Consider the following 22628-nt stretch of genomic DNA (forward strand, 5'->3'; position numbering starts at 1 on the left):
ACAAAATTCTCATGTCTGTCTATTCTTGTAAGGGCCCATTTATCTTTCCTAAAAATCATTTGCTCTCCTGTAAGTGGCCTTTTGCTTCCTTTCTTTCCCTTACTCAGAGGATGTACAAACTCCCAAATATCCCCGCTCCTTTGGGTATTTACTTCCTTCTGGGAGGCTCTGTGCACATAAATTAAAAATGAATAAATTTGTGTGTCTTTTCTCTGTTAATTTGTCTCTTGTCAGTTTATTTCATAGACCCAGCTGAAGAAACATGAAGAAGAAGAAAATGTAAGTACATCCAAACACTCAGAATACATTAAGGCCTTACGTTCACTTGTGCCTACAGACTTTAAATGATACATGATGTTCTTCCCTGACTCAGGTTAATAGAGCAGCTCCATTCCTACAAACTCCAGAACTCATTCAAAACCCAAATGAGATACTGGCTTTATTTTATGTGACTTTTTTTGGTATCCACATGGAAAACTCAAATAACTGAAGAATTTCAAGATTTTAAGAAAACCAGGAGCATCCTCCTATGCCAGGCAGAAGCCAGTTTTGTGAAAATGCATCTGGGGGCTCAAATGCCAAATCTGCAAAGTCCTGGTGGTAAGAGAAGCATAAACAGCTGGTGAATTAGAAAGTATTCATATGGGCACCTGGGTGGCTCAGTCAGTTACCTGTCTGCCTTCGGATCGGGTCATGATCCCAGTGTCATGGGATCGAGCCCCGTGTTGGGCTCCCTGCTCAGCGGAGAGTCTGCTTCTCCCTTTCCCTCTGCCCCTCCCCTCCTCCATTTGTGCTCTCTAATAAATAAATAAAATCTTTAAAAAAATAAAAAATAAAAGGTATTCATGAAGTTGTTTCTCTGGCTGATACCTGTACTTATAATCCCTGAAGTCACATCCCTCCTGACATGTACCGGCGGACGGTGTTGGCAAATCAAGCCACACGGAAATGAATGCTATCTCACCATGCAGAGGCTCTGTGATAAATATAATCAATCAGGGAATCTCTGGCAAACTCTGGCTTAGAGTTCTCAACCTACAGAGCACAGGCACATCAAATCGAGAGGTACTCCCGTAAGCTAGATAGGACTTTCAATACAAGCTACTAAAAAAGAATCTAAATCAGTGTGTTTCAGTTTCGTTACCTTTCTATCCTTTACGGACAAGTCCCCTGACCTTCCCAGGCAACAAGAAAGGTGTGTGTGTGTTCGGGGTTTGGGGGGATGTGGCAGCAGGAAAATGGAATAAAAAGCGTATGTAGGTCAAGATGAATCAATGAATGTCTAGATGACACTGTTTTCATACTTCTGGAAAAGTCCTGGGCCGAGAATGCCTCTGTAACACTGCTTGTTGACTTTTTCCTGCAAAGCAGTAGTTCTGGAAGGTTTTCATTTGTGTGCCTTCAATAGGCAAAAATAAATTTTAAAAAAGTTTGGTAAAGGGGCGCCTGGGTGGCTCAGTTGGTTAAGCGACTGTCTTCGGCTCAGGTCATGATCCTGGAGTCCCGGGATCGAGTCCCGCATCGGGCTCCCTGCTCGGCAGGGAGCCTGCTTCTCCCTCTGACCCTCCCCCCTCTCATGTGCTCTCTGTCTCTCTCATTCTCTCTGTCTCAAATAAATAAATAAAATCTTTAAAAAAAAAAAAAAAGTTTGGTAAATAGCTGAATACCAACCCCACCCCACCCCACCCCGCCCCAGTTTGTGAAGATTCACACCAGAATAATAGAGCTTCATGGAATGCTACAGTAAACAAACCCAACAAGGCTTTCTCATGCTTCGTTGACCAGGAAGCCTCCTTGAAATGCAGGTTATTTTGCAGACCCCCAATTTGGGAAGGGCTGCTGTATGATTTCAGCTCGCACAGATGAAGACATTAACTTTTACCTCAAAAGCACAGTAAAATCTTACAAGGTTCAGGTGGAAGTTGTTGGGCGGTGACAGAATACAGAATCTGGAGTGGATCCCATGCCTGGCTTCAAGACACCAGCTCTGCCACTTACTGGCTGGGTGACCTTGGGCAAGTGACTCAACCTCTCTGAGCCTGTTTCTTCCTCTCTAAAATGGTAACAACCATGCCCATCCTAGAGGATTGTTGTGAGAATGAAATGAGACAATACATGGTCAAGCACTTTGAACATTCCCTGGTATTCAATACAAACTAAAAAATTCCATTCCTGCTGCTCCTATTATTAATTATTGGGGATCACCGGTCAGCATTTCTATAAAGGGCCAGCAAATACGTAGTTTAGGCTTTAAGAAGGCTGCACATGAGTCTCTGTTGTACGGTTTCGTTAACAACCCTTTAAAAATGTCAAAGCCATTCTGAGCTCATTAGCCATACAACCTCGGCCTGAGGGGTGGGTTTGGCCCCGGGGCTGCACTTTGCCAGCCCCCCATTGTGACTATTAAGCTTGCTCCAGATCATACTGCTCAGAGGGGACAAGGTCTCATGTCAGGTGAGGTGTCTGACCCATCTCCTCATGCATCCTTTTTTTTTTTTTTTTTTTTTAAGATTTTTATTTATTTGTCAGAGAGAGAGCACAAGCAGGGGGAGCAGCAGAGGGAGAGAGAGAAGCAGGCTCCTGTGGGACTCGATCCCAGGACTCTGGGATCATGACCTGAGCCGAAGGCAGACGCTTAACGACTGAGCCACCCAGGCATCCCAGCATGCATCCTATTCTTGAAAGAAAACATCCGAATGAGTGTTCACAACGGCAGTCTCTGCCAGCAAGAACTGGGTGGTAAGTAGAGAAGCAATTTAAAGCTAGCGAGAGTTTCCTCTCCCAGGGGCCAAAAGGTGAAATCCAAACTTCATATTACACTTCTGGAGCAATTAGAAGAACTCGTTTTGCATTCCCTTGGTGGAGTCATTTGGTAACACTCGCAATTAGGGCAAAATGAGCTGCTCGGGGTGAGGCCTAGAGCACAGAGTCTCTTCTTAGGAAACCCTGTCAAGTTCAGGACACACAGCAGTGAGAGAGGCCCCCCCGATGAAAACCTGTCCCCCACAAAGCCCCCGCATTCTGCACAGAAGCCCCCAGGGGGCTGGAAGTTTTCTGAAGAAGAGCTGGTAACACCAAGAAAATCCACCTCCAAGATCATGGGGATTTACAATTACAACGAAGCCCAAGACAAACATTGTAAAGACCAAGAAAATGCATATGATAAAAATTTTAAATAAAATACAGTGCATTAAACTCTATAAACAGTATGAGCCCAACTGTGTGTAGAAGAAAACTGTATGAATTAAAAAGACACACTGGGGTGGCTGGGGTGGCGGTTTCCTTTGAGGGGAGTCAGAAATGGGGTTTCCTTTGAGGAGAGGATGATACGTTCTAGAACTGACAGGGGGTTGTTGTACAATATTGTGATCTACTAAATTGCACACTCACTTTAAAGTGGTTCACTTTACATTATGTGAATTTCACTTCAATTTAAAAAGAGACATGGAAGGGGTGCCTGGGTGGCTCAGTCATTAAGCGTCTGCCTTCAGCTCAGGTCATGATCCCAGAGCCCTGGGATCGAGCCCCCGCACTGGGCTCCCTGCTCTGCGGGAAGCCTGCTTCTCCCTCTCCCGCTCCCCCTGCTTGTGTTCCCTCTCTTGCTGTGTCTCTCTCTGTCAAATAAATAAATAAAATCTTAAAAAAAAAAAAGAAAAAGACACGGAAGACGGGGTAATGCACTCTGGGTGGGGGGTGTTTTCTTCTTTTTACTCTTTTGCACTTTCTACTAGAATATAGTGGAAGTATTCGTTCTACCATGAGCAATACTTCTGCATTCGGGAAACACCAGTGAAAGTATAAAAATGCAGGTCCATGCAAATGTTTAAAATGACTTTGTTGGCAACTCAGCGTTGCTGCAGATGAGGGCTCTAGGCTACAGCTCAAAGCTTCTTCCCCACTTGGCTCCGGCCTCTACTCTAAGGAAACCTCACCCATTCAGGTAAAAAACTCCCCAAAAGGACAGGAGAAACTGCTTTAGCTCTCGTGTCCAGGTTCCTGAACACACACCTTGACAAGCAGCTTTACTTTTCAGTAAGTTTGATGCTATGAAAAATGACAGTAAAAATCCGCCCTTGACTAGTAAAGAAATTAGAGGATTTCAGAAGAAAACCAAGATAGGTGTTCTTAATTTTTCTTAAAATTTGAGAGAGAGCGAGCATGCATATGTGTGAGCAGGAGAGGGGCAGAGGGAGAAAGAGAGGGGAAGCAGATTCCCCACTGAACAGGGGGGCCCACCCAGGGCTTGATCCCACAACCCCTGGGATCATGACATGAGCTGAAACCAAGAGTTGGACACTTAACTAACTGAGCCACCCAGGCGCCCCGAAGATAGGTGTTCTTAGAATGCCAAGAGGCTAATGATGCAGAACACAGGGACATCAAAGCCAAGGCTGATCCACAGATGAGTTCCAAGGGCCCCCAACTAGCGAGTGAGCTGCTCTGAATTATAGGACCCACAGCAGACCCATCGCATAGACATTCTTCGAGAACGTATTTTAAACAAATTCACTGTCTCTTCCCCACTCTGTCCCAAAGTTACCAGGCCCTCACTTTCTCATAACCATACCACTGTATTCCCAATTAATCAGACTTAAAATCTAGTCTCCACCTTAGCTTCTCTGACCTCACCCAGGAACAAACTCTGGTGATCCCATATTCAGAAGTTTCTCAGGCCTTCCTCCATGTGTAACTGGTTGCAACCAAGAACAACCGATTGTCTTGAATTCTATCTCGGTACTTCTCAAACTGTAAGGTGCCAAGTACCTACCAGACCTTATTCAAATGCTGATTCCGATTCATCACGTCTGGGACAGGGCCTGAGATTCTCCTCTGGTAAGTTCCTGGGTGATGCTGTGGCTGCTAGTCCAGACCATACTTTGAGGAGTGCTGCTCTCAGCCACAAATTATTACCATGTGTTGATCTTAGAATATAAAGATTTGTGTTGCATCCCTCCTACAGCACGAGGCATGACCTTCCATTACCTCCTTAGAATCTTCAGGATGGATTAGACAAGCATCTCGCTTAGCACTCAAAGCAGGCCACACGCTTAGCCTGACTTTCCAATTTCCCAATTGAAAGTGTTCACTCTAGTCTCTACCCTGGATCTACCGTTACAGGTACAACATTCCTCTGCTTCTGAATCTCTGCTCACGTCCTAACCCCCATATGCATGGCCTTCTGTCTTCTGATAGATTGCACACTGTGGATATCGCCATAACGGGACCAGCAGGCACCCCTCTTCTGGGAGCAAAGTCCTGCCTCTTTATGAAAATACTTTTCCCTCCTCCCTCTCCAACCACAGAACCTCCTATCCTAGCAGTGTGAGGATTGGCTTTAGCGATGGTGATGAAACCCACATTAGGCTAGGGACTTCTACCTATATACGAGTGTCCTCCAAAGCAACTAATCCGTATCCTCCTTGGCATCTAGTATACTTTTTCTTGCAAAGAGATGTGGAGAAAATAATTTCCAGGGTCATTTGGTACAACTCCTTACTTTTATCAGTGAGTATAAAAAAAGCCCATGTAGTGGAAATGATTTATCCAAGCTTGGAATTCATCAAAAAGTAATTCTTGGATGAGTAGCTGGATAAAAGAAGGTAAAAAAGAACACACACACACACACACACACACACACACACACAAAGAAACCCAGGCATCTTCATTTAAAATGTCAATGAAGTGAACACATTAGGTAAACATTAGCATTTATCTTACTATAAGCACCTTCATGCTGCATGCTGGCTGATGTCTAGAGCTAAGGTTCTAAATGAGCCACAGATAGTGTGTCATTTGGCACACTGGTGTTTAAAAAATGAATATATTTGTCAACACTTTAACATCAGATTTCATGTAAAAATAAATCCAGATGTCCGGTATCTTATGCAAAAACTACCACCATCTTCAACCATCTAACAACCTCAAGGTGCATATTCTTATATCGTTGGAAAATTAGCTGGAGACAGGGGTGCCTGGGTGGCTCAGTCGTTAGGCGTCTGCCTTCGGCTCAGGTCATGATCCCAGGATCCTGGGATCGAGCCCCGCATTGGGCTCCCTGCTCCGTGGGAAGCCTGCTTCTCCCTCTCCCACTCCCCCTGCTTGTGTTCCCTCTCTCGCTGTGTCTCTGTCAAATAATTAGATAAAATCTTAAAAAAAAAAAAAAAAAATTAGCTGGAGACAGGTAGATGCTGCTTCCCACCCCTAGAGGGTGTATAGACACTCCAACTCGCTACTGTCTATACCATCCCTTATTTGTCTTTGCCTGGCACTTTTTCATTATTCACATCATCTTCCTGGCTCCTGTAGGCACCTGGGATCGCAACTTGTGGTCTAAAGGAACTACTGCTTTTGGTAGCCTGCAGAGAAACTACTAAGTTCAGGGTTGACAGAGTACCACCATGGAGGAGACACGGAAGTACTAAGTTCTGGGACAGATGGTCTTTAAAAGCAGGATGAGAACCGAAGGAGCCAGGGAGATGGAAGGTGGTCGTGGGAGGCCCAAGGAGACAAGTTTCACCCACTCCACAGATGAACCAATGATCTCAGCCCTCCCTCCGAAGGCAGAGAGAGAATGGTGGTTTCTAAATTCAACCCAGCAGTAAGACAAATGAACCCCATTATCTTCATTTGCAAGAAGGAAACACCTAGGTGGGATGGGGCACTTTAAGCTTACAACACCCACCCACTCATTTGCTGATTCACAGCTCTGTCCTGAAGCAAGCTTTTTAAGTGGCCCTCCCTGCTTCGCTTCACATGAATTCAAAATGGTTTAAAGTAAAAACAAAACAAGAAAATGCCAACTTTCCATTTTGGAAACATGAAAACGCACACATGTCTCATCCCAGACTTGAGTCTCAAAAAACAGTGAGGCGATGGGGTGAAACAATTTAATCAATCAGTAGATCGGGGCTTGGATGATAGGAAGCTGAGATTTACAATTTAGCTACTTTAGCATTCAGTAGGCATTGGCTCAGGTGAGCCTGGGCAAGAGCCCAGGGAGTCAGTGTAAGTTTTCTTCAAGAGAAGCGGGATCTAAACACTCCTTATTGAGCAGTGCTTCTCACACTTGGCTGTGCCCCAGAACCACGTGAAAACCTCGTGAAAACACGAGGTTACTGATTCAGTAGGGCTGGGGCAGGGCCCGAGAATCCGCCTCTCTAATTCAGTTCCCAGGTACTGCTGGAGCTGCTCATCTGGGGACCAGGCTTTGAGAACCACTGGCCTAGACAAAACAGTTAAAACTCCATGTCAAGAAAGAGCATTTTGCTGGGGAGTGCTCGGAACCAAAGCTCTTGCCAGGGTCACAGACACTAATTCATTTTAACGGTGCTTTTGGTGTTCTTAGTGAATTCTAATCAATGGCTAGGCCGATAGAATCCATAGGTCTACAGATTAACCTGTTTGCTGTGGTCAATTTGATAAAAACTTGTTTAAGTTCACAGTCATTGTGAATTTTGGACTAAGTCCATTTGTATGCTAAGCCAATGGGACTCAAACTTCACCCTGTGTGAGAATCACTTGGCAGTTTAGTTTAAATCAGATTACCGGGCTTGGCCCCCAGAATTTCAGATTTCTCGGGTTGGGGGAATATGAATTTTTTAGGGGCTTCCAGGGGAGGCCAGTGGTCTGATCCCTCCTAGGAGCTCTGTGTTTAACGGGGAAGAGAAAACCTAGGTGAGGGGAGGGAGGTTCTGCAGGGCCTTTCCCACGCAACTTTGCAGTTAGCCTTCCACTCAACATAATTCAAGTTCAGCAAAGTGGTTTTGGCCTTCAACCCAATCTACTAAGATTTTTATTACCTGTAATAAACTACCTGACTTTATCTTTTTTTGTATACAAAAGAGAACATGTAACATTTTTCTAATGTAATTTCTATAGTACTTATTCATGGGCTTATTTGAGGAACTTGGTTACAAAGCATAATTTATAGTGTTTGCCAAATATTTACAACCTGCATGAAATATAATGAGCAGTCTGGAAATTGTCTAAATTCAGTCCAAATCTTTGCATTTTGAACCTCATAAAAACAGCTTAGTTTTGTAATCAAAGGAAAATTCAACTTAGTATAAAATAACACACTTATTTTTGGGGATTTTAAATGAGGGCTGCATTTCCATCTTATGTACAGTGACTCTGATTTCAGCTTGCTATGCAGCACCAGATGTAACTTAATGAAAGACATCTGAACTCCCTTCAACAAGCCAGACACAAAATCCTTCCAAGAAGCTGGTTGCATTCTGAGAGAGAAAAAAATGCAGTAGAGAAACCGAGGTGCTTTTCTAACTAAGGAACGCAGTTATAATGTTCCATGTTATTTGAAAAGAGATGAGGATGATCCAGGGGGAAAAATAAAAAAAGTATTATTACAGTTCAGAGAAAAAATTGGAAAATACCTTCTTCATGTGACTGCTTTTATTCACAGGCATTTTAAGCTACATATCAGATTCACCTATTACCCAAAGGCACATATGTTTGAGGAAGAAGTGCCAAGGATTTGTTGGCCAATCCTTTTAACAGAGGTTTTTTAAGGAGAAGGGAAAAAAAGCTAAATTTTCTAACTAGAATGACAGGAAGAATTTAGGCAAGCATAAAAATAATGATCTGAGTCGGAAAGAGGAAAGACACCAGGTTAAAACCTCCAGTCTTGTCGGGGATTCTCAGCCACAGTCCTGTTGTAGCCTGCAAAGTGACTCTAAAAATAACACCGTGGAATCCCAGACCTTTGGACTATCAATGCATCACATTTTCTCAGGCTTCTGGTCTAAAGAGCATTTTCCTAACTTTTCTTAGAGCTAAACTGTACAAAACTGGAACTGAACATAATAAAAATTAAAAAACAAAACCAAAAAAACAAAAAACCCTAAAAAAATACCTTGCATTAAAAATACTTGTTATAGAGGAATCCAAATAAAAGCGTATTGTTTAAAGGAAAAAAAAAGCTGGAGGCGTATAGCAAGAGGGGTTATACATATTGATCACCTGGGTTAGAATTTACCAATTCTGTCAATGGAAAGACCTCAGTAAAGTGGGTATTTACTGAGCACCTACTAAAGGTTGGGCATTGACCAGTCTAGACGTTGGAGATTCATGAGGAACAGGACATTGCCCTCATGTCAGCAGAGGAAGGGACTAAATGAATAAATGGTATATAAATAGAGATCAATGCTACGAAGACAATACAGCAGGATAAGGAGTGAGGGAGAGCCCATGGCTCAGATGGGGAGCTGAGGTGATATTCCTGCAGAGATATGAGAAACTTGAGCAAGAAAGCAGTGCATGTAACTAGGGGAAGAGTGTGTTCCAGGTACAGCAAATGCAAAGTCCCTGGAGCTGGAGGGAAACCCAAAAGAGGAAAGGGGGGAAAGGGAAAGAAAGTACGGGTGGTTTCTTGCAGGGCCTTGTAAATCTTGGAGTGACACGATCTGAATCACATTTTAAAAGCATCCCTCCAGCTGCTATTTTGAGAATAGATTCAAAGGGGCAAGGCCAAGGCAGAGAATCCAGCAAGGGGAGACAGGATACTGGCTTGGATCACACTGTACTGATAGCAGTGGTGAGAAGCAGCTAGATTCTTGAGACAAGGGTGTGTGTTTGTAATGGACTGATGAGGGAGACAAGGAAGGCATCCATGGTCTCAGCAGCTGGTGTGGACAGTGGGTGAAGGGTCTAGATTTGGACGTAAGTTTACAATACCATTTGACATTTATTTTGTAGGGGAGAACGAACCATAGAACTGAGATCAAATCTTCCAAAGAGGTACAGCTGCAAGGCAAGCTCTTAACTCTTGAAGCAGAGAAGGCAGCTGGAGAAAAATACAAGCCGAGCTACAAAAATGTTTTTTGATATACCTGTGTCCTCTTTTATTGAAGAAAATCACCTATTTTCGCAGTCATGTGTACTGGACAATATTTTGTATTAATTTGCAACCTCAACTCTGAGAAACTCAGATACTATGTAAAATTGTATTGACTCTTAAAAAACCCACTTGAAATAAAAAGAAAAAAAAATAATAGAGAACCCCATGGGGAACAGGAAGAACAAAGAAAATGAAATGGCTTGCTCAAAGTCAGGAAAGTTTCCTCCTCCGGGTGAAACCTGGTTCTCCATGGAGAGTACACAAAGCTGAAAGTTGGCCCATTTGCCTGGATGAAAGGTTTGGTGAAGTGGTGTTTTGTTTTGTTTTTCCCCCCAGAATGGGCAGGTCCTAAATGTCGTAAGAGCCCAGGAATTAAGACCAGATTCAAGAATCTCATAGGATAAATACTCCTAAGCAAGTTCTATACTAGAAACTCTCTCAATTTCTCTCTCACTGGTCAGACTAGTACTTGTCAGATGTTTATAAAACAAGCAAGACCCTCTGACCGCACAGGGAATGCTAAACTCTCACAGTTAGTAAGCTACTGTCCAGTATGTTGGACCCTTTGTCCTTACTTTGCATGCTTACTATGAGTTACTTATGTTTGTTACCAAACCTGTTTGTTGTAATTTAAAAATTATATGAACTGGGGCACCTGGGTGGTTCGGTTAATTAAGTGTCTGACTCCGGATTTCTGTTCAGGTCATGATCTTGGGGTCCTGGAAGCCCCACATCAGGCTCCTTGTTCAACGGGGAGTCTGTCTCCCTCTGCCTCTGCCCCTCCCCCACTCGTGCACACACACGCTCTCTCTCTCTCTCAAATAGATAAATCTATAAAGAAATAAAAATTATATGAACCAATGAGATATGTTCGTGGAAAGAAAGAGGATTGTTGTTTCTCTAAGTTGGATATTTTAGAAAGATAACTTTAAAGGCAAGTTGCACCACATGTTTTTTCTCAAACTGAGTGAAAATGACAACTCTGGGATTAGGGAAAGAAGTCATACAATTGTAGGATTCTGCCCTCCCATTGCTCCACGGGTGTCTTTAAAAGCCTCACTTCCACTTCAATGCAACCAAACTGGATATTTGCGACAATGCATCACAGGTCAGATAAAGGCAAAAACTCCCTCGACCCCAATCCACAGACCCATACTTCAAGAAAATACTTCATTCCTGACCGTAAAAGACTGGCCAACACCTGAATCCCATTTATATGCTTCTAGTTAAAATCAAGTGTTTAAGGTCTGCATGTGTTATTTAAGAAACTGATGACTTGCTTTAACTGATTCTTGTGATAAATGGACCAGGAGTGCAGGGAAGGAAGAGAAGGGCAGTTAGCTTATCCTGTGGTACCATGACTTTAGGCTCATAGGCTTGAGTGGTACCACAGAGTCACAAATGCCATTTCAGGGACACTGGGCCGTCTCCGCATTTCTCACCAGATCTGATGTAATTTGTGAATTCTGCCATCATTCTGACCCGAGGCCATTGCATCTCTGTGTATTCTGTATAAATCCTCTCACCTCGATGGCTTTGTGTTCTGCTGGGGATACGAACACATACAGAGGAATAGGAATAAAATGGTGGTGACAGAAAATATTGTCAGTGCTGGAGGGAGTATTAGGATATGAATTAGCACAGTCAAGTTTTGAAATCAGGAAGTAGGCAAAATTATCCACATATACGTATACTCCATTAACAAGTTCTTTCAATATCTCCTTCTCCACAAGTCAAAGCTTCAGTGGAAATGCTACTAGGATTTTGTTGATTTTCTTGTTGCCTTGTGCCCCATCAAAAAGGAGAATTTCAGACCGATATCCCTGATGAATATGGATTCCAAAATCCTCAACAAAATCCTAGCTAATGGGATCCAACAACACATTAAAAGGATCATCCACCACAACCAAGTGGGATTTATCCCTGGGATGCAAGGGTGGTTCAACATTCGCAAATCAATCAATGTGATAGAACACATTAATGGAGGGAGAAGAACCATATGGTCCTCTCAATTGATGCAGAAAAACATTTGACAAAATACAACATCCTTTCCTGATTAAAACTCTCCAGAGTATAGGGATAGAGGGAACATTCCTCAAGCTCATAAAATCCATCTATGAAAAACCCACAGCGAATATCCTCCTCAATGGAGAAAAGCTGAGATCCTCTCCCTTAAGATCAGGAACACGTCAAGGGTGCCCACTCTCACCACTGTTGTTCAACTAGTACCCAGAAGTCCTAGCAACAGCAATCAGACAACAAAAAGAAATAAAAGGTATTCAAATTGGCAAAGAAGTCAAACTCTCTTTTCACAGATGACATGATACTTTATGTGGAAAACCCAAAAGACTCCACCCCCAAATTACCAGAACTCATCCAGCAATTCAGTAATGTGGCAGGATACAAAACCAATGCACAGAAATCAGTTGCTTTCTTATACACTAACAATGCAACTGTAGAAAGAGAAATTAAAGAAACGATTCCATTTACAATAGCACCAAAAACCATAAGATACCTCGGAATAAACCTAACCAAAGAGGTAAAGGATCTATACTCTAGGAACTACAAAACACTCATGAAAGAAATTGAAGAAGACACAAAAAGATGGAAAAATATTCCATGCTCATGGATCGGAAGAATAAACATTGTTAAAATGTCTATGCTACCCAGAGCAATCTATACCTTCAATGCCATCCCAATCAAAATTCCAATGACATTTTTCAAAGTGCTGGAACAAACAATCCTAAAATTTGTATGGAATCAGAAAAGACCCCGAATCGCCAAGGAGATGTTGAAAAAGAAAAACAAAGCTGGGGGCATCACGTTGCCCGATTTCAAGCTATATTACAAAGCAGTGATCCCCAAGACAGCATGGTACTGGCACAAAAACAGACATACAGATCAATGGAACAGAATAGAGAACCCAGATATGGATCCTCAACTCTATGGTCAAATAATCTTTGACAAAGCAGGAAAAAATATGCAATGGAAAAAAGACAGTCTCTTCAATAAATGGTGCTGGGAAAATTGGACAGCCACATGCAGAAGAATGAAACTCGACCATTCTCTAACACCATTCACAAAGATAAACTCAAAGTGGATGAAAGACCTCAATGTGAGATAGGAATCCATCAAAATCCTAGAGGAGAACATAGGCAGTAACCTCTTTGACATCAGCCACAGCAACTTCTTTCAAGATACATCTCCAAAAGCTAGTGAAACAAAAGCAAAAATGAACTTTTGGGACTTCATCAAGATAAAAAGCTTCTGCACAGCAAAGGAAACAGTCAACAAAACAAAGAGGCAACCCACAGAATGGGAGAAGATATTTGCAAATGACACTACAGATAAAGGGCTGGTATCCAAAATCTATAAAGAACTTCTCAAACTCAACACCCAAAAAACAAATAATCAAGTCAAAAAGTGGGCAGAAGAGATGAACAGACACTTCTCTGAAGAAGACATACAAATGGCTAACAGACACATGAAAAAATGTTCATCATCATTAGCCATCAGGGAAATCCAAATCAAAACCACACTGAGATACCACCTTACACCAGTTAGAATGGCCAAAATGGACAGGGAAAGAAACAACAAATGTTGGAGAGGTTGTGGAGAAAGGGGAACCCTCTTACACTGTTGGTGGGAATGCAAGTTGGTACAGCCACTTTGGAAAACAGTGTGGAGGTTCCTCAAAAATTTAAAAATAGAGCTACCCTATGACTCAGCGATTGCACTACTGGGTATTTACCCCGAAGACACAGATGTAGTGAAAAGAAGGGCCATATGCACCCCAATGTTCATAGCAGCAATGTCCACAATAGCCAAACTGTGGAAAGAGCTGAGATGCCCTTCAAAAGATGAATGGATAAAGAAGATGTGGTCCATATATACAATGGAATATTACTCAGCCATCAGAAAAGATGAATACCCAACTTTTACATCAACATGGATGAGACTGGAGGAGATTATGCTAAGTGAAATAAGTCAAGCAGAGAAAGTCAATTATCATATGGTTTCACTTATTTGTGGAACATAAGGAATAACATGGAGGACATTAGGAGAAGGAAGGGAAAATGGGCGGGGGGAATTGGAGGGAGAGATGAACCATGAGAGACTATGGACCTGAGAAACAAACAGGGTTTTAGAGGGGAGGGGGGAGGGGGGATTGGTTAGCCCAGTGATGGGTATTAAGGAGGGCACGTACTGCATGGAGCACTGGGTGTTATACAAAAACAATGGATCGTGGATCACTACATCAAAAACTAATGATGTATTGTATGGTGACTAACACAACATAATAAAATTAAAAAAATAATAAAATAAAGAATACCGTGATGGTGGAAAAAAAAAATGCTACTAGGAAAAGAACCCTAAATCTTAACTTTAAGTACATACACACCAGAGTTAATTTTGGAACATGGTTCTTAAATGAAATGGACTATGACTGAGAGCAATCAAACCAAGGAAAGCAAAAATATTATGGGATTTCCTGGTTTGAGCCATCTTTCCAGGACTGTATTTGCCCAGGGCATCAGGTGGGGTGGGCAGGAATATCACATGGGATATCAGAAAGCCTGAGTGTGAGGCCAGATTCTGGTCTAGCCTGCTGTGTCGTCTTAGGTGAGGTTTTTTGTTTTTGTTTTTAACTCTTTGGCCTCATTCTCCTCATCTGAAAAATGATGTGGTAGGAAGTGCTTCCTAAACTCCATTTCCTGCCCTAATATTCTGTGACCCCGGGATCATCAGGGCTAACACTCATCCAAGGCTTTCAGTGGGTGACAGTGCATTAAGCACTTTCTATGTAGGTAACTCATGTAATCCTCATGACACTCCTAATAGCAGATACTTTGGTATTATTCCCATTTCACAGATGAAGGAAATGAGGCACAGAGAGGTAAGTTGTCTGTCTAAGTCACACAGCTGCTCGTGGAAGAGCAAGGATTTGAGCCCAGGCAACCTGGTCCCAAAGCCCAAGCCTATACCGACTCATACTGCTTGTAATATGACGAGCTGACAAAAGCCAGAAGATACAGGTCTACAGAACAGTCTTTTTGCAAAATTTGGGGCAGCTCAACATCTGTATCTGATTAATGAAGCCTCTTTTTTATGAGTGGTCAGCATGGTCTTCTGGGATTGAAATGTTGCTATGGCAAATAACCACTAAAAAAGACCTCTGTAGCAAAGATGCAGGCGTGAAGTACAAAAAGCAGGAATAATACACGTTCAGATCAGCAGGGTTCAAGGAACCATTCAAACTGGCATCGCTCTAAGCAAAATAATAGAAAAACTTAAAGGCTTTGCAATCTCTATTCTCCCAAAGTGAGGTAACCTGGAACAAGAGCATAAAACCAATAAAAAAAAAAACCACCACGAGACAGAAACAAAGCCTCCCCTGTAACGTGGAGTATCCATTCCTGGCTTCAAACCCTAAGTCCAGGAGCTGCTCGGACTTGACTGCCCATCTGCGTCATCTGTAGCAGGGAGCGGGAGGGGTCTTGTTAAAATAATGAAGATTCTGGATCTGTAGGTCTGGGTGGACCTGAGACTCTAAGGTGTAAGGAGCTCCGAGGTGAGGCTGTGCTGCTAGAAGGTGGATCATACTTTGTGAGTGGGAGTAAAGAGCCTAGAGGGTCTCAGAGTCTGAAGAACTCACTTCTGCCACCAGTTAGCTCTGGTCCAGGGTCAAGTTTTGTCAGATGATCTTATCTGTACGTTCCTGCCTAGCTCTAAAACCCGGTATCTGCAATGATGACTTTCTCATTCAACCCTACACTTAGTTTCTTCTGGTAGAATTAAATGGGAAAACGAAATGCCTCCCATAGCCCCCACATCGAGGTCTCTGCAATGGGAGAATCAAGGCTCAGGCCTCCCCACACCTATTACAGAAAGATACTGAGAGCTCTGTTCAGAGGTAAAATCACCCCGAAAACAAATGACTTGCAGAAAAGTGATTTATGTTTTAGGCTTTCTGCTTTGGCCAAAACCTCTTTGAGACTCACTTGCCAGGGCAATGGTATGCTGGGTATGGTATTAAAAGACAGATCATGACCCAATACTCTAATAACTTATAGGGGTGGGGGCAGGGCTTGGATATCTTTACCATCTAGACCTGTGCTGTCCAATATAGCAGCCGTCAGCCATATGCAGCTATTGAGCACTTCAGATATGGCTAGGCTGAATTAAAAACACACATCAGATCTTGAAGACTTGGTATAAAAAGAAGGTAAAATGTCATTAATAAATTTTACATTGATTTTAAGTTAAAATGACAGTATTTTGGGTATATCGTGTTGAACAAACTATTTTATTGAAATTAATTTCATCTGTTCCTTCTTACTTTTTAAATGTGCCTGCCAGAAAAATTTAAATGGTATCTGTGGCTTGATTTAGATTTCTACTGGGCAATGCTGATCTAGCCCCTTGCTATTCAAACTGTGGTTCTCAGACCAGCAGGATTGGTATCAGCTAGGAACCCGTGAGGGAGTATTTTGTCCTCATCTCAGACCTATTGAATCACAATGTGCATTTTAACAAAACCCCAGGTGGAAGAATGAAGGGGGGGAAATCGGAGGGGTAGACGAACCATGAGAGACGATGGACTCTGAAAAACAAACTGAGGGTTCTAGAGGGGAGGGGGGTGGGGGGATGGGTTAGCCTGGTGGTGGGTATTGAGGAGGGCACATTCTGCATGGAGCACTGGGTGTTATGCACAAACAATGAATCATGGAACACTTCAGGTAAAACTAATGATGTAATGTATGGGGATTAACATAAGAATAAAAAAAAAAAGAAAAGAAACAAAACCCCAGGTGATTCCTGTGCACATTCTAGTGTGACAGGTGCTGGGCTAGTTTCTCCTACAACATATCCACAGAAGTGCTTGGATTCTTGGTATACTTAAGTGATACACTAAAAGAGTACTGTGCTTGCTGAATTTTCTACACCACATTACAGCTAGCAATAGAAATATATATTTTTAAAATTTTAAATTAAAATTATTACTATACAACTTTAATATAGAAAACAAAATTATATATAACATACATACCACATATATACATACGGGGGAAAGGGAAGGGAGGTTTTTTTCACTGAGGCTACCTTAGTTACTTCTGGATTTTCAGCCACCATGTACGTGAAACTGATGTTCACCAGATCTGTGCCACTGCAGACACAAACTATCCGCCCTTCCAGATCGTTCTCTGACTTTCCAACAGCTTCAAGAGCGGCGAGGATTTTGGGATCCTGTATAGGAGTACACAAATAGGGAAAAATTGTTAGATCACAGAGCATGGAGGGAACATGCTCATTTGATGTAAAAATACACAGAAGGACAAATGTTCTCCATCTAAAAATGCCCTGATATCTAGCATTATTCTAAAACGTGTAGAAGTAAAACTTGTAACACTACACACTACTTGAACTCATTTGGTAGGAAAAGTATTCTAATATCATTAATTGAGAAAACTAGGTATGAGGGTCTTTCTTTAGGTTCTTGGTTGTAATTATCAGAGGACCTGGATGATGGAAAGGCTCTGACCAGGACCTGCTTGGGTCCACAAAGATCAAAGGGGTCTTTGAGCAGAGGACAGTCACTGACGTCTCATGCAAATAAACATAGGCATTGCCACAGCCAGCAACCAAGGGTTATTAAAAAATAAGCTTAAGTCGAGTAGCCTGGACACAAAGAGTGAGTATGTTCATCTCTTAGAAGCCATGGCATCTTCATTTGGAATGAAGAGAGTGTAAGTCTACCCTAATTAACACAAAAAATAGCATATTTGTCCTCCGAAAGAACTCAGGAGGAAATGCCAACATGGTTACGCAGAAATTTTAACTAACATAAAAGAAGACAGCTTTGAAAAAGACACACAGAAACAAAATGAGGCACGTAATTTTGTTTTTCAACATCTAAAAACCTGCAGGGCTATTATGAAAAAGAGAATAAATACTGTGCTTTAATATTCTAGAAAAAAAGGCAGCTTCTAAATTCCTAGCACCACTATGCAAACAGCTTCTTTTTTTTAAAAAAAAAGATTTTATTTATTTATTTGATAGAGAGAATGAGAGAGAGCAAGCACATGAGAGGGGGGAGGGTCAGAGGGAGAAGCAGACTCCCCGCCGAGCAGGGAGCCCGATGCGGGACTCGATCCCGGGACTCCAGGATCATGACCTGAGCCGAAGACAGTCGCTTAACCGACTGAGCCACCCAGGCGCCCTATGCAAACAGCTTCTTATTCAAACAAGTCAATCACTGTGAAGAAGATGGATTGATATGCTCTGTCATCTTTTTCTCTCAGAGGCAAACGAAGCCTCCAAGGTGAGCTGCTGTCTGCGTGCACAGGTGCACAAATACGGAATTAACCATGCCATTTAAATTTCCACATCAACCACAGACCAGAAGCGACTCACTGTTGGCTTAAAAAAAATGGCAGAAGAGGGAGGGAGGGCCTTGATGAATTAATTTCTGAGTTAAGGAAACTGTTTCTTTGATGGAGGTATCATGCAAGCACCTTCTCTTTGAAAGGTGAATAATGCTTCTAATATAACTAAACATAATGCAACCCAAACCACCCAATGGATATAGATGAAAAGATTTCTAAACCATGTGCCCTTCATTCCCAGCTGATGGCGTTTGGGGCAGTAAAGGGTTAAATAACATTCCAGAACTCTTTTCCAACTTAAGTAAATCTGTGTTTAGAAGAAAAGCCAACACCAATCACAGGTACCTTGGGGGTGGCTCCCAATCGAATACTGTTGATGAGGGAGCATTCTAGCACTTGTCCTTCCTGAAAAGAGAGAATATAATACAGCAGTGAGCTGAAATCTTGCCAGACCTATGGCACGGACGAGTTACGTGATTCTGAAGGCAATGTCAATGATAGTAAGGTAGAGAGGGAGCGAAAAACAAAAGACAGTCATCAAAATACCCGACAATCAGAAATAGTGAAGACCCCATACTTTCCATTTCAAATATACTTGTCTATACGGATGCAGGCCTGAAAAATTATTTATGTTTACGAAGTGTTGTTATCTTTATGCATATAATACTGTTACTGGAGTATGTATAGCCTTAAACACGTGTGTGTGTTAATTTTAAGTGGGTACAATACTTCTATAGAATTCCAATTCTATTTCCTTAAATTCAGTTCAAAGATTCATTTAATGTGTGCGCTGTGCTGTGTATTGAGTGAAGTCCCAGGGTGTAACAAGATGAACAAGCTCTTAATGCACCTTTGAGACTCAACTTGAAACTCTCTTCTTCTAGAAAACCTTCCTAATTCCCAAGATTAAATCAGATCTGCCTGTTTTAAACTCTTGTAACAACCCGACCTTCTCTTTCACAACACTCAATGACTTGTACCTTTTTTTTTTTTTTAATGTCTGCTTTTCTCCTAGACTGGAATCTATGAGGACTAGGGTAGTATCCCCAATGCCTGCCATATGGAAGAACGTTTTTAAAATCTTGAATAAATAAGTAAGCGTAGGGGTCCATGTCCTTAAGAGGCCTTCTGCCCACTTGTTGAGAAATATAATGGTTTAAATCAGAGAGCAGGAAAGAACAACTTGCAGTTCCTGTGCCCTACCTTGCCTTCACTCCTCCAGGTCAGAAAGAAGCCAAATTCATCCACTTTGAAGAGGCAGTTGGGTTCAAACACAACGGATTCCTGTTAAAAAGAAATGTGTTGATCTGTATGACTCAGCCCCATTTTGAATCTAATAAAAATGCAAATATCTTTTAAGCGTCTAAACGAGGGAAAATGAGAAATCACCCTTTTGCATCCTAAATCTAATGACCGTATTTTCTATTACATTATGGAGTATTTTCATCTTGAAAACTTTTTGCATTCACTTTTGTATTGAAAGAGTGATCAACTTTATGCAGCATCTCCCTCTAGAGTAGCTTTAAGAACAAAACACACTGATGTCCTGTAGGTCATAGAGAAGAAAGTTTCTCTAAGACCTGAGATGAGCTCAGGGAAGGAAGAAGGACTCCCAGATTCCAGCCAACTAGTCTCCCTCCACAAAAGAGCAATTGTTGACTGTATTTAATATAATGTAAAAAATTGGGAGATAATTTTTTTAAATCATTGATTTTTTTTTTTGTCTATATCATTCAGCATTCAGATGTTTACTGAGAAAATTTCTGAGATTTTTGCTTTTACATCCAACTTCATGTTATATCCTCTAAACCAGGACTTGAGCAGGACTGCGACCTAGGCAAAGTGTAGTCCTTGGACCAGCAGTATCAACATCATCTGGGAGCTTGATTGAACTGCAGAGTCTAAGGCTCCAGCCCAGATGGACCGAACCAGAGTCTCTGGGAGCAGGGCCCAGAAGTCTGCATTCCAACAGCCCTCCAGGTGGTTCTAATGCACGCTAAAGTTTGAGAACCACTGCAGTGGCCTTGGACACCAGAAACTCTGTTGAAACTTAGAGAATCAAAATTTGAATCAAGAAGGAATTTTAGGCTCCACATGCAGGGATTCAGGAATGCTATGCTATACTTGCCAAAAGATTTCTGGTCTTTAGAAAGAAAGTACCATTGCGCTTATGAGCACCAGGTAAATTCTGTATCAGTGAAAGAAAAAGAGTATTCAGGAAATGAACCCAGATACCCTTTGCCCTCTGTCTGTACTGCACCAAGCCTTGGCACCATGTGTCCTTCTCATGATGTAAAGAAGTTGTCCTCCTCGATAATTACAGGGCCAACAATAGGGAACCTGTCTGCAGGTTCCAATAGGGGTCCACATGTGGATCAGGGCAGTGACTTAAAACAAAGAGTGATTATAGGATTAAGACTTTAAGGGTAGTTCATACTCTGAATTTCACCCATCAAAGCATATCTTTCTAAATTTCAGGGAAGCAGCAACATTCATCAAGGTAAAGCCAATGTCAAGAGACTGGGCCACCAGAAGGTGTCAGAATTTAGAGTCCCAGGGGCCTTGAACAAAGCCAGCCTTCAAATTTGTTTGGGTACTCTTCTGATAGGTGAAGAATATCATACATTTTCAACTGTGTACCAGACACATGCTAAGCACTGCAGACATAGCAATGAAAAATAGAAAGAATGGGAGCATGCACGGTATGACCTTTGCCTTTGGAATCAAAACCCAGTTCTGCCATTTATTTTTTATCATCTCCTAGAAAGGCCCTAAGTCGCATAATCCTTATTTAATAAACAGAGGTATTTACACACACCTTTCAGGCTTGTAGCAATTAAGTGAGTTGATAAATATAAAGTGCTTGGCACACAGTTACAATTCAGCAAGTGGTAGCTACTATCAGTAATGTATGGCTCAAACTTACATTTGTGATAACAAATTACTAACAACATGACATTGCCAATATTTGACCTACAAAGATGGCACTTTGGGATGGTTCAACTTTTTTGAAAAGGCTTGACCCAGGAGCTTACACTCTAGATGGGTAGGAGTTATCCAGGTGAAGCAGCATGCTGAGCAGAAGGAACAGCATTTGCAAGGACATGTACACCTGACCTGATACTGGGAACTTCTGAGGAATTGGTGTGGTTAGAACATCTCAACAGAATAGCAGCAGATGAGACTGGACCCATAATTAGGGCTAGAACAGAAAGGTGTTGTACGCCACGCAAAAGGTATTACCAAAAGGCCACAGGGAGTCTTGTTATTATTACTGATAGAGAAACAAGAATCACTAATTAAAATATGAGAATTAACACATTTTAGAATATTTCCCGCAGTATCTTAATGGTAGTACAAAATTCTGGTGCATAACATTCAAAAGTCTGTCCTAAAAGGGTATTTACAGAGTAGACCCGCAATGAATCAGCTACCATCTTTATTATTTATGTGCACCCTCTCCTTTTCCAAATAAGGATTTGAAATGATCCATGAAATCTACATGATAAATAAGAATGGTTTTACAACTTATTTTGAGGTCGAACTTTCAGTTCCTTGGCCTCCTTAATTGTAATGATTTTTCTTTCTTTCTCTGTCAGTTATAAAGTACCCCCAGAGCTGATCACCACCACCTTGAAATTTCAATTCCTACCGTCCCATTCTTGGACCACGTCACCTGATCTCTCTAGTCCCTACCTCAACAGTACCCATTCTCCTATATCCACTTGACTTTACAACTTCCTATTCATTAATCTTACCAATCACTCACTGTCCACCAGACTTCTCTCTCCCTCCTTTTGCTTCTGCCCTTGTCTAGCTTACTTCCATGGTGCAATCACTCCCTCACAGACACCCTCAATCCCCAGGCCTCATTTCTGTTTTCTTAGCCACAGAGCCAAGTCCATCTTTTTTAAAAAATTTTTTATTGTTATGTTAATCACCATACATTACATCATAGTTTTTGATGGAGTGTTCCATGATTCATTGTTTGTGTATAACACCCAGTGCTCTATGCAGAACGTGCCTTCTTTAATACCCATCACCAGGCTAACCCATCCTCCCACCCTCCTCCCCTCTAGAACCCTCAGTTTTGGTTTTTTTTAAAGATTTTATTTATTTATTTGACAGAGAGACACACAGCGAGAGAGGGAACACAAGCAGGGGGAGTGGGAGAGGGAGAAGCAGGCTTCCCGCCGAGCAGGGAGCCCAATGTGGGACTCGATCCCAGGACCCTGGGATCATGACCTGAGCCGAAGGCAGACGCCTAACGACTGAGCCACCCAGGCGCCCCACCCTCAGTTTGTTTTTCAGAGTCCATCGTCTCTCATGGTTCATCTCCCCCTCCGATTTCCCCCCCTTCATTCTTCCCCTCCTATCTTTTTTTT

The 22628-nt window shown here is 42.0% G+C and overlaps 1 protein-coding gene across 8 annotated transcripts in view; it reads right to left on the minus strand.

Annotated features, from left to right (window-relative positions):
- Positions 1 to 22628, minus strand: part of PLCB4 (phospholipase C beta 4) — a 411040-nt gene that overhangs the window by 115574 nt on the left and 272838 nt on the right. For all 8 annotated transcript variants that reach the window (XR_010405777.1, XM_064572832.1, XM_064572829.1 and 5 more), the window contains 3 exons: positions 19447 to 19527; positions 18589 to 18648; positions 16961 to 17104 (listed from right to left, as the gene is read on the minus strand). Coding sequence is in view for 7 of the 8 variants with exons in the window: in XM_064572832.1 (XP_064428902.1) it covers positions 16961 to 17104; positions 18589 to 18648; positions 19447 to 19527 (285 nt within the window). In the remaining variant the exon portion in view is untranslated. The remainder of the gene's footprint in view (positions 1 to 16960; positions 17105 to 18588; positions 18649 to 19446; positions 19528 to 22628) is intronic.

This window comes from Mirounga angustirostris, unplaced genomic scaffold (genome assembly GCF_029215605.1).
Source record: "Mirounga angustirostris isolate CCGP_5_RB_7025 unplaced genomic scaffold, mMirAng1.0.hap1 SCAF_10, whole genome shotgun sequence".
NCBI lineage: Eukaryota > Metazoa > Chordata > Mammalia > Carnivora > Phocidae > Mirounga > Mirounga angustirostris.